This window comes from Gymnogyps californianus, chromosome 5 (genome assembly GCF_018139145.2).
Source record: "Gymnogyps californianus isolate 813 chromosome 5, ASM1813914v2, whole genome shotgun sequence".
Taxonomy (NCBI): Eukaryota; Metazoa; Chordata; class Aves; order Accipitriformes; family Cathartidae; genus Gymnogyps; species Gymnogyps californianus.
The window spans coordinates 18,518,120-18,530,513 of NC_059475.1; the positions used below are offsets into that span (position 1 = coordinate 18,518,120).

Genomic DNA, 12,394 nt, shown 5'->3' on the forward strand with positions numbered 1-12,394 from the left:
AGTGCCAGCAGGATTTATCGTCCCACATGCAGGATTTATCCTCTTTCCTTTCATCCCCCACGACCTCAGCACTTTTTTCCCCACAGCACTGCATCGCCACCACCTCCCCTTGTCACGCAGTCCCAATCGTCCCCACACACCCCTGCCATGCTTGCTTTAGGTTTTTGTCCAGGCCCATGGGAACGAATACGCAACTCAGGCTGCAGCGAGTCCCCACTGCAAAGGTCTCTGTGGGTGATACTGGGGAGAGTCGGGCCGAGCATCCCCTCCAGATGGCCTGGGAAGCCTCTCGGCCGGGGCCCGGGAGATGTCCTTCTCCAGCGGGGCGCTACCAGGATGCTCCAAGCAGGAGGTGACGTCCCTGTGGGGGGACACAAGGAGAAGGGCTGGGAGACGGAGAAGCTCTCCTGCGTGGAGCATGCTTAGGGGGAGGAGGGGGGCTGCAGGTTGACCTTCCCAGCCCCTAATTCTCCCCCCTGCCCACCCCTAGCCCATGGGTGCCCCCCCGCCCTCCCCTCCTCCCGCAACTCCAGCGCCGAGGAAGCCGAGCTGGAGGCAGTGCTGAGCCGGATATGCAGCGACTCCCCGCATCCCTCCTTGTGAGTATCCCTCGCTCCTCCTGATGCCTTCGGAGGAGACGGATGGACGGACGGACGGGCAGCCAGAGGTGGACTAGTCTCTCCTATTTACAAAGCTGGGGTGGGGGGGAACCTCTTCCCACATCCCTTTCCCCATCCTCTGTCTTCATCCCCTCTTCCCCTTCCTCTTTCTCCACTTCAGCCACGATATTCTCCCCCTCAAAAAGGGGGGGTGGGGTGGGGAGCCTGCTGGCAGGTGGAAGGAATCGGGAAATGCAATCCTATCTGGAATCTCGCAGAGACCAGGACTGAGCAAAAAAAAAAAAGCCCCCAAAAAATAAAACCCCCAGGAGGAAGGGAGGGCGAGGGGCCGGGCTGCTCTGCCGCACCGGGAGACCCGCTCCGCCCGCCGCCCCGCAGCCGAGCGACCTGCTCCCATCCCGGCATGGGACAGAAAGCAGAAGGCCCCAACAGACCGACAGACAGACCGACAGACCGACAGGCGGGCGGGGAGGGCTGCGGGGGGGATGCAGCGCGGCTAGCTGGCAACTCTCCTGGAGCCCCTCCGGCTCCTCCCTAATGTTTCTTTCTGCTTTTATTTGTTTCCTTCTTTTTTTTAAATTTATTTCCCCACTAGTGACTCGGGCGCGGGTCACGCAGGACAGCGGGCGCGGGGGGGGGGGGGGGGGGGGGCGAGGGAGAGGGAGAGGGGGAGGGGTGCTGCCCGCTCCTCTGCCCGCTCCTCTGCCCCCGCTGCGGGGCCGGGGTCGGTGGCAGCTCCGCGTCGCGGCGGCGGCTTCGTGGTCCCCGGGTGTAGCGGTCCTCCCTCCTCCCCCTCCTGCCTGCCCTCCTCTCCTCCCTCTCTCCTCTGCCCACTCCCTCACTCCTCTCCCCGCTCTCTCCTCTGTCTCCTGGTCCCTCTCTCTCTCCTGCCTTCCCCCCACGTCTCCCCTTTTCTGCTCCTTCCCCCCTTTTTCTCCCCCCCCCCCCCCCCCCCCCGCCTCTCCATCCCCTCACCCTCATTTTTCACGAGGGGGCTTTCGCTTTGCCAGGGCAGAGCGCGGTGACGCCGCGGCAGCCACCACGGAGAGGACACAGGACCCCCCCCTGGGCCCGCCGTGCCCCTTCGAAAGGGTGGCCTGGACCCCAATACCCCCCAGGGTCCCCCACAGGGCTGCTTCGCCTGCATCGCCAAGCCCCCGGCTCTCCGGCAAGCTTCGCCCGTCCTGTCTCCTTCTTCTGCCGTTTACCTCATGGAGAGCAAGAGCTGCAAAGGGGACAGCCTGCGGCCAGCAGTCCCATGCAAGCACTCAGTGGAGAAGAAGACGATGACCAACCCCACCACTGTCATCGAAATCTACCCTGACACCACCGAGGTGAATGACTACTATCTCTGGTCCATCTTCAACTTCGTATACCTCAACTTCTGCTGCCTCGGCTTCATCGCCTTGGCCTATTCATTGAAAGTGAGTACTGAGCGCGAGGTGCGGGGTAAGAGGTGACCGGAGAGGGGGGAAACGTCTGGGGGTCGTGCCTGATGTAAATCACATCTTTGCCACCCAAATGACAGGTTGCCGCCTCTGGGGATGTGGATGGGGAGAGCCGAGGTGTGTTTTGGAGCCGGGGATGTTGCTTTGGGTGGGGAAGAGATGCTTTGACTTGCTCCGGTACCCTCGGAGGCTCCTCTGTATCGCGGCAGGAGGGTGACAGGCAGGCAACACAGGCCTGGCTTGGCTCATGCTGCACCTGCAGGCACTCTGGCACTCGGTCCCTTCTTTGGGATCTTGTCAGTTAGAGACCATCAGGATAGGATCCAGCAGCACTGGATGGTCGGGCAGAAGCAGTAAGAAGCAGCTGGCCAGGATCAGCTGGTGCCTGGCAAGTTGCAGGGAGGGAGAGGCTGCCAAGGTGCAGGGCAATCCTGCCTTTTTCCTTCTTGCCCTCTCCCTAATTAAAACACCAGAGCTGGTGGCCAGCTCCCCACCCCAAGCCCTATAAATCCCAAGGCAAGCCCTGGAGACCAGCCAGCATCATGGGAACGAGCCCCGGGTAGCTGAGGAGGTGGAAGAGAGTGCAGGAGGGCTTCACACAGCGTCAGGACTGGGACAAAATAGAGCTGTGTTGATGGAGAGGGCAATGGCATGGAGCACAGCCCATGATGGGGATGGGATCAGGTTACTCCCGGTAGCTGCAGGGGAGAGCAGCCTGGCAGGGACGGCACCCGGTGAACAGGCAGCCCCTCGGCAGCTGCAGGGAGAGAGGTGCCTGGGCTGCCCTCCCCTTCCCTGCCTGCCAGACGCAAAACTAACTGAATGGATGTGCAGAGAGCCCGGGGCAGCTGGGTGGCCCCGGAGAGGAGCTAGCTGATTTGATTTGGCAGGCAGCATTTAGAGGAAGGCCAGGGCACAGATGGGCTTCGTCACAGAAGCAGATCAATTAACCCCATCCAACTCCCACGAGCTGGACTGCAAGTGCCCAGCACTGCAAGGAGGCTGCTCCCGAGCCCATCAGGGTCTCTGGCAGAAAGGCTTGGGGACAAGTCCATGGACCCGTGCCCAGGGGTCGCCTAGCACTGGCACCATGGGGCCTGCCTCAGTTTCCCCTTCCCCAAGATGGGAAGTGAGCACCCATCCACCGCCCATGCAGCAGGCTTCGCTGCTGCCTGGGCGAGGCACTTTTACTTAATAGCTTAAATCATGCCGGGGCTGAGCATCACCACAAGCAGGACTGACCCAAGGGCAAATCCAGGCAGCGGCAGCCTAACACAAGTTGGGGGAGGGAGTCCCTTAACACCCCCCACTCTTTTAGCGAGCGAGGGAAGAAACTGGCTTCCTCCTTATTTTTTATGTCTTTGCTTGTCTGAATTTGCCTTTAACGATTAGTGTCTTTCCTGTGCGAGAGGCATGGTCACAGTGGGCTAAGAAAGGGTGTCACGTCACAGGGACACGGTGGTAGCTACATCAGGTATCTGGGTAGAGGTGGTCCCTCTGCTGCAGCCAGCAGCAGGGGCAGGACAGCCTGAGAATGAGGCTGACCCATCCCCAGGGGACAGGATGGAGTAGGGTCTGCCACCTACAAGGTTTTTAAAGCCTAGACCCTTCACTATCCTTGACATGAGGTGGGAGGAATGGCAAAGCCCAGAAGTAACCCAGGACCGGAGCCTTGTGCCGGGACAGAGGCGTGGGCTCAGCATCTGGCTGCAAATGTCTAGAAGACATAAACTCCAGTGTGAAAAAAAGAAGCAGTGGTGAGGGAAGGCAAATGGGCAAATTTGCTCCAAATCAGGGAAAGGAAAATAGAAAATGGCCGTCAAAAACCAGCCTGGGCTTTTGGACTGCGGAGGCGGTAGCTGATCGGATGTAACGGCGGTATCCAAACAGACGTCGAGCTGAGTGGGTAGAAATAACCCTGCTCTGGTCTTGGAGCTCCCCAGTGGCTGTGACTCTGTGGCGGGGGAAAATAGAAACAAAATGTGCCTCAGAGGCACAGGACAGAGCTACCAAGTAGCCGAAGGGATGGCGAGTGCCCTCGCGGGCTGCTGTTGGGATGCGTGGGAGGCAACAGTGATGCTGGGGCAGTAGCAGAAAGTCTGTCCTGGGGAAGACCACTGGGATGTTAAGAAAGACGGGATCCTTCCTCACTCACAGCTACTGCAGAGACCTTCACAACATCCCGGCCAGGCTGGATGTTAGGGTCATTTCTGCAGAAGCCTGTTGTTTTCATCTCTTTTACAGTCAATAAGGCTTTTCCCAGAGGTTCAGAGAAAGCAGAAGCAAGAAATGCCCTGGGGACAGATGTCCCTTTAAACAGACTTCTCTTGTTCCTCTGCAAGTAAATGTAAGGACAACTGAGCAGCAGATACTTAAGTCCCAGCCTTTCTAGGATGTCTGTGCTCTACAGAGACCGAGTAAGGTGCTGTGGGAGGGAGAGGAGGGGGACAGCACCTTCCCCTCCCTGAGCACATTCTGGGACCTCTGACGGCAGAGCTCTCAGCCAGTGGAGCACAGGTTTCCTGGCTGAAGGGCCATCAGTGTGCTGATGGCATTAAAGGGTTCCTGGGTTACAGTTTTTACATTTCCTTTGTAAACTGAAACATCTAGCAACCTCAGGAATCATCATTTTCATTATCAGAAATAGCATTTTCAATACCCTGCCATAAACGTCATCTGCTTTTGCCAGATTCATACTGTTAATAAAGCAGTAGTTTCTTTGTGCCCCAAGTCCATGAGATGTTTCATTATATATCTTAGCACACCCTAGTATTTCCACCGGTTTCAGCAGCGTAATGCCCACACTGGAAGCCAGATGTACGCTTAGGTACAGTTGAATATTACCATAAGGCTGTCTCCTTCCCCATGCCCACTTTTATTGGTTTCAGCCACAGCTGGGAAAACAGTACCTCCATGTCTGCCTGGCCTTTTGCACATGAGCTACAGCCTTCTAGATTTCTTTCTGCAGGGAAATACTATTTCATGGTGACAACCTTTTACTAAAAAATCCCCCCAAAGCACCCCAGCACCAAAGAATTTATGCTCTTATTCAAAGAAACACATGAAGTTAGGTAAGGGCAGAGACTGTGACATCCAAGCCAAGTACTCTGTGTGACAGACATCCCAGCCAAGCACTCTGAATAAGAGTGTGACGGCACGCCTTGTCTTTATTTACACCCGTAGCAGACCAGATCGTCGGCAGACACAGCTTGCTGGGCTGCAACGGAGTCGCACCAACTCACGTATCCCTCCGGGGGTTATTTCTAGCATCTCAGGCTTCTCAAGGTCAGCCTCCTGGAGCGCAAGCAAGGCGCTCGCATGTAACTGTAAGTGTGTGTTGGTGCTGGGGAAGAAGAGATAAACAGCATGACCAGGGAAGTTAGAAACCCCAAAGTAACCTTAACCCCAGCCCAGAACAGATGCGAGGATTGCTCCAACGACAACGCTTTGGATTCAGTTGGTTTTGATCAGGAGCAAATGCCGTGGCCCGATATTCGGCAGCTCCCTCCCTCCCTCTTTCCCAGCTCCAAGCGGTAATGAATGATGCATCAGTGCCTGGTGGCAGGAGATCTCGCTTCAGTCATTAGGAGGTCCGTCTCTGGAGACCGCCGGCACGAGCCAAGTCCTTCTCAGTACCCATTGCGCCATGAGGCGGTAGATCAGAGGAGCTGGGATCTGAGATGAGCCACGGTACGGATGCCTCATTGTGACTGTATAGAGACGAAGATGGCAAGAAGCCCTGCTGGCTTTTTAAGCCCCACCAGCAGCCCACGGGGTTGCTCATAGAGTTTTACTGCCCCTCAAGGCCAGTGAAATATGCAACGTGATAGCACCACAGGAGAGCTGACCTCTCCTGCCTGCTCTCTGCCCGGCTCTTAGCACGCAGCTGCGGGCATGGCTGCCTTCCCCTCTCACCACTTGTTGATCTTCCCTGTTTCGAGTAGAAGCAGACTGGCACAAATCCGTAGCTATTTATTAACCCTGAGAAGCAGAGAGGCTGTGGCACCTGACCTCTCAGGCAGGCCCTCAGCCCACTTTTCGGGAGGAGTGATGGTTTATGGAGGCGGGTGAAACGCAGGGGTGACAGCCCCGTGACACCAGTGCCAGTGTGGTGGAGGTACGTGGGCTGGAGAGCTCTTGACCAATTCACAGAGCAAATAAATCCGAGGATCCCCTCCAGAACTCTTTATGTGTAGGGACGCAGAGCTCTGCACAGAAATGGGTTTACAGACAATCAGCTGTGGGCTGCATGCTAAAAGCCAGGCTGCCTTAAATACATCCTCATTAGGCTCGTTATCAACAAAACATTTGTCTCCTCCTGCAAGCTGAGGCAGCACTTTGTACTTGCGCAGCAAGTTCCCTGCTCCCAAAAATGAGAGGGGCCAAGCCCCAGAGCAGAGAGAGGGGAGGTGGCTGCTGGGAAAGGGACCGGGAAGGAGCAGGGTGGTAGGAGCCAAGGGGAGTACTTGGAGAGGAAGCTGAAGGGAAAACCCCAAGGGGAGGAAGGGTAGGGGACGGTGGTCAGAGGGAGGACAGAAAGAGCCCTTGGGCACTGGCATGCTGGAAGCGTTGGAGGACAAGGTGAGAAGGAGATAGTGGAGGACACATTGAGCTTTAGATAGTGGAGGACAAGCTGAGCTGGAGGTGTTGGAGGACAAGGTGAGAAGGAGATAGGGGAGGACAAGCTGAGCTGGAGATGTTGGAGGACAAGCTGAGCTGGAGATGTTGGAGGACAAGGTGAGATGGAGATGGTGGAGGACAAGGTGAGCAGCAGGGAGGTGACAGGCAAGCAGGGATGGAGGGAAAGGCCACCACCACATTCCGCTAGTGGGAGAGGGGAGGAGGAAGGTTTGCACGTTAAAGCACAAAAACGGGCTGTGTTTTGGGCATGGAAGAGGAAAGGAACCATATAAGTTGCCAAGCTGGACCAGAGGTGAGCTCTGCTTTGTCCAGGGTGGGATCTCCAAAGGGGCCACCACACAGTGCTTTGGGGTGCCTGGAGAAACCCTGCAGTCAGCAGATGTAATTATCCTTACACACCAGTCATCTCAGTGCAAAGCAGGGCCAAAAATCCCCATCTAATTTTAGGCAAGGCGAGAAGGGTCAAAGTGATGATGAGAAAAGAGTCTGTGACTGAGGAAACACCACACCTGGGTCTCGGAGGGGGGGGGGGTCAGCCTTGTGACCTTGGGGACCTGTCCCTCACGATGCTTCACCTCTTCAGCTGTAGAAGGAAGCATCTTCCAGGGTTCCCAGAAGCTCATGCACCAGCTGCCAGCATATTATGGCAATGGTGGCCACAGGAGCATGAAAATAGGAAAAGCTGAGGCTGGGTTATGAGAAAGACACCGCCATCTCCTTAAGGACAAAGTGGGAAAGGAGCTGAAACACTTATCTGCTCTCCAGGAGAGCTCCTCCTCCAGAGCCCAGCTCAGACGCAGCAACAGGACATTAAAGGGAGACGTCTGGAAGCATCTGGGGGTGCAAGGCCAGGCGGGAGGAGGCAAGGTCGCCCTGGAGAGAGGCAGGAGGCCAGGGCTGCAAGTGATTTGGAAGGAGAAACGCCTTTCCATTGTGCTTGTGTGCCACAGGGGCCCTGGCACTTGTCCGGTCCTTAGAGGCTCTATTGCAATATAAACGATAATGGACAATAAGGGATGATTTGCATGAGGGTGACCACTGAAGCCATAGGGTGTATGGGGCAATAATAAAGGAGGAGAGGAAGGGGACCAAGGACTCGGCCAGGATGAGGGATCCAGGCAGCCGAGGCCAGAACATCTGGAGGAGAGCTGGGGGAGAGCTAAGGAAGGGAAAGGGCAGGGGGCTGCTGGAGACAGGGGATGCAGGCAGAGCTCCATGTGCTGCAGGGGCTGGCAGGAGCGGGTGGGTAGAACAGGCCGGAGAGGCAGGGAGAGAAGGCAGCTGGGTGCTCTTTAGCAGGAGTTGAAGGCGGCTGTCGTACCATCATTTGGGCTCAAACAGCAGGAAAGAGAAGAGATGGGAAGGACAAAAAAAGGAACTGGGAGGAAATGGTGGCACTGGGGAGAGGGCAGCCCTGGGCGCCCCTTCCTAGAGATGCTCAGCAGCAGCAGGACTGGAGCAGGGCCAAAGGGAGAGCCACGGGAAAGTCAAGGACAGGCGCTGCTGAAGCATGCTGTGGGAAAGAGCTAAAGCACCAGTCACGAGTGTGAGCTGGTGTCAGGTAGGAGAGGCTGCTGGGAGCACAGGGAGAGGGCTGGGCACGGAAATTAGGACAGCTGTGTGCCCCGGGGACAGGAGGAGCAGGAGGCGAGGAGTGGGAGAGAGCTCCTGGGGCCAAGAGGAACTGGCTCCACAAAGGCAAAGCAAGTGGCTCAGCTGTGGGAGGGTTGCAGAGCTCGGAATGCCAGCCACACCGGTCTGCTGGAGAAACCTCTGTCTGCCTGGCAAACACTGATGGCAAACACTGACTTGCCTGCAGCAGAGAGCGACCTCTCCCAGCCACGGTTGGGTTACAGTGGAGGAAGGGGCAAAAGGCATTTGCTCTGCGCAGGGTTTGCCTCCGGCAGCCCCGTCTCTGGGAAGAGGAAAGCGCATGAGAGCTTCAAAGAGCCTGCTGGGAGCAGCGGGCAGGACTTCTGGCTCAAATCCAGCGTCCCTGGGGCTCTGGCTGCAGGGACCTCTGCGCTTCTCACTGGTGGGTGAGGAGATGCCGGCTGCCCTGTGCTGCTGTGCCCAGGTGTTTTCAGGAGGATGTTAAACCTACCGAATAATTTCAAAGGTGAATCATCCCAGACACAGCTGACACAAAAAGGCATGGGGGCTCCCAGGCTGCTGGGTTGCTGCCTTCCCAGAGGTCATCTCTGCTGCTGGGAGCACCAGCCAAGCATGCCACAGAGCCACGTGCCGTTTGTGACTGTCCCCTGTCCCCACTCCCAGAAGGATGCCCTGTAGCTGCTGAGTGCTCAGAAGTGGGGTGATGAGCGGATGGCCCCGGCTCCAGCTGCAGGCTGCCAGGAGCGGGGTGCAACAGAGGCCGAGGACATGGCACCGCAGGATTTAATACGAGGAGGAAAACAGAGCTGTCACTCTTGCCTATGTGCCTGCCGGCACCGGCTCCTGTGGGCCTCATGTCAGCAGCAGCCTCCCTACCCACGGTCCAGCATTAATGAAGAGCAGGGGGTGCTTGTGCACCCCCTCACCTTGAGGTCCTCACTGGTGTAACAGAGGAGGGGACATCATTGCTTGAGGGTCTGAGATGTGGTTTTAGAGGCCCCGTGAACCAGCATGGCTCAGTGGGAACGAGGGGTTCAGCAACCCTTCCCCATATCCAGCAAGCCGCAGAAGGCTTTCAGGACAGCCTCGTGGGTAAGCACTGCAGGAGGGAGAGAGACAAAGTCACTAAGACGTGGTCTGAATCCGTTGTTGCAGAATCCTTTCGGAAAGCTCCTGGTTGATAAGCGCCTTTTAATCCTTCTAGGTAGGACTCCGGGGCTGGTTTTCGCAGCCTGCCACCGACATCTAGCGTTCAGCCGGCAGCGCCCCGGCGGGGCTCACGCTGCCGGCAGCAAAGGCAGGCCGCGAAGGACCCGCGGCCCCGCGGCCTGCAACCCTCCAGCCGCAAAGTGGGCAGCGAAGCAAGCGCTGCCACGCCGTGTCGGCCCCTGGATACCCCGCTCGGATACGGGAAAGGGAAGAGGGGTAAAGTCTCCTGGTCCTTTCATCCCACATCCTCGTGGCTCCAGCTGCCTGGGTCTGCTGCTGGGTCTGGCTGAAGGGGCAGTTTGGGCACAGGGACACATCCCTGCTAGGAAGGGATGGAGCCCAACCCCTCATCTGCTGGGCTCGAACTGCAGAGCTGCTGCTGGCGGGCAGTGCCATCAGCTGCCTGATGATGCCGTTGCTGCCTGGCAGTGCCATTGCTGCCTGCTAGTGGTATTTGCTGCCTGGTCGTGCCATGCACTGCCTGGCTGTGCCATCCTCTGCCTCGTAGTGCCATCTCTGCCTGCTAGTGGCATTGCTGCCTGGCTGTGCCATCTGCTGCTTGGCAGTGCCAACCGCTGGCTGGTAATGCCACCCCTGCCTACTAGTGGCATTGCTGCCTTGCAGTGCCATGCACTGCCTGGCAGCCTGAAGGAGGTGGGGACAGGCCAGTGACAAGGACATGCACAATCCTTACCCACTGCAGAGCTGTCCCAAAACAAGCCCATGAAAGTCCTAGCCCACAGGATAATGAAGAGAGCAGACCGCGCTGTTAGGATTGAAAACTGTCAGTGGCAGAGACACTACACGAGCCATATAAGACCTGCAAAAGGAACTCATTAACCCAGGACTGCTTAATATGCTGGAGGCTCATGTGCAGCCCTGCAGCTGCAGTAGGATGCCATGCCAGGTTTTGCCCGCTCAGCGCAGATGGAGGCACGGGGATGCACACCGAAACCGCAGCCAGACTTCTTGCTTGCAGGCCGGGTGAGCCGAAGCCCAGTGCTGCAGGGCCAGAGGGCTATGACAGAGTGGGATGGATGCTTTAGTGCCCCATGTGCATGATGGCACCTCAGTTCCCTTGTGCACCCTTGGGCTCAAAATGACACTGCCCCACTCCAGGGGCCACGAGGACCTGGTTTGCCTGGTTGCTAACAGCAACAGGTCACTCTTCCAGGTCTTTTCCACTCCCAGGGGTTTCCAGCCCACAGGTATTACAGTGCTTGGCTTCACAAGCTCAACCCATAGCAGAGCCGGGTGCAAACCTCACCTTGGGGTGTTTTACGGCACCCCAAGCATTCAAATGCAAAGAGGCAGAGCCCAGCCCTCATCTGCTGTACAGGTACCCTACAAGCGCATTGGGTTTTGTGGTGTTGCTTGAAACAAGTTATGTCTTTTATACATCTCCTGATTATTTTATTTAATTATTTTTTTTATTTCAGGTCCGGGATAAGAAACTCCTCAATGACCTAAATGGAGCAGTTGAAGATGCCAAGACAGCCCGGCTTTTTAACATCACCAGTTCAGCCCTTGCCACCTTCTGTATCATCCTTATCTTCATCTTCCTGCGATACCCCCTCACTGACTACTAGAGTGAGGCCAACAGCAGCAGCCGCCGCCAAAATGCCTCTATGCCAGAAGTGTCTGCAGTTGTTTCTTGTAGCAAGGACGCAAAAAAAAAAAAACACTCCACCTTGATCGCCAAAAGAAAAACAGCCAATTAAATACATAAATAAAAATTAAATGAGTTTGTCAGCCCAGCTGAGCATACCCGTCCTGCCCCCAAACAGTATGTGAACTGCTGTAGGAAAGGGTCTCACTCTTACATATGTACAAGGAGAAAAACAGACCAAGAAATATTTATTTTGTGGCCAACAAGCCGTGTGATAAGAGCGTGCAAAGCGCAGAGCAATGCACGCCTAGAGGCAGAGAGCTGAGCTCTGGGGAGCAGTGGGGTCCTCCCGAGCGGGAGGCATGTGCTGTGATGGATGGGGACCACAGCAGGGCTGGCTCACAACATATCAGGTGTGTTCAGACCGCCCCACCACCCCCTGACATACAGGGGTTTCTTTTCCTTCTCCTCTCTTGAATTTCATCCACTGGTTCAAACAACTCCCAACCCTGGAGAGCTGAGAGTGTTAGGAAGTTCATGCTAGGGAGCCCCAAAGCCTCCAGAGAAACCCCAAAGCATTAAAGGGCAAGTTTCTCCTCAGGATCTCCTGGCAATGCTGAGAAGGAAGGCACCTTCTGGAGAACTTGCCTAAGCCCCCTAAACTAAGTGCTACTGTATTTCTGTGAACGGTCAATAAAAGATACCTCTGATATCTGATGTTACTGGGTTAATTCCTTCCTTAGGAGGGCTGGGCTCCTGGTCCCTACAGGCTGGCAAGAGAAAATGCTAATGTCACCAGCGGCTGCTTGGGAGAGATTTAAAGCAGGAATGAGGGATGCTGCTGCAGGTCGGGGCCGCATGCAGCCGTGAAGAAGGGCGCAGATCCAGATTTAAGAGCAGAGACCTCAGCAAATCCTGTGATGGTCGATCAATGGCAAGCAGGCAAAGGCAGCCGAGCGGGCAGGTCCCTCCTCTCCTGCTAGGACCAACGTTGAAGATAGAAATAAATCGCCGCAGTCTGAACCTGCTGCTACCACTGCACATCCCAGGGTCATTACCAAGAGCCAGATTTCAGAGATGCCGCACGTTTGCTGCTGAACGAGGCAGGACCTCGGAGCCCTTCCCGATAGCTGCCTGCAGCTGCCTGCAGTGCTGCAAATCAACACGTCCTGACTTGAAAACACCACAAATGAATGGCAAGACCAGGACTAAAATACACCTTTTCAGCCCCTCTGACCCTTCATCTCATTTCA

At 56.3% G+C, this 12,394-nt stretch overlaps 1 protein-coding gene across 1 annotated transcript; it reads left to right on the forward strand.

Moving 5' to 3' along the window:
• The first annotated feature begins 641 nt into the window (after nucleotides 1-641).
• On the forward strand, nucleotides 642-11,121 carry IFITM10 (interferon induced transmembrane protein 10). Its single transcript, XM_050898342.1, is given in 4 exon segments — nucleotides 642-667; nucleotides 1,631-1,719; nucleotides 1,722-2,044; nucleotides 10,972-11,121. Coding segments are annotated over 4 exon segments (588 nt in total).
• The last annotated feature ends 1,273 nt before the right edge of the window (nucleotides 11,122-12,394 follow it).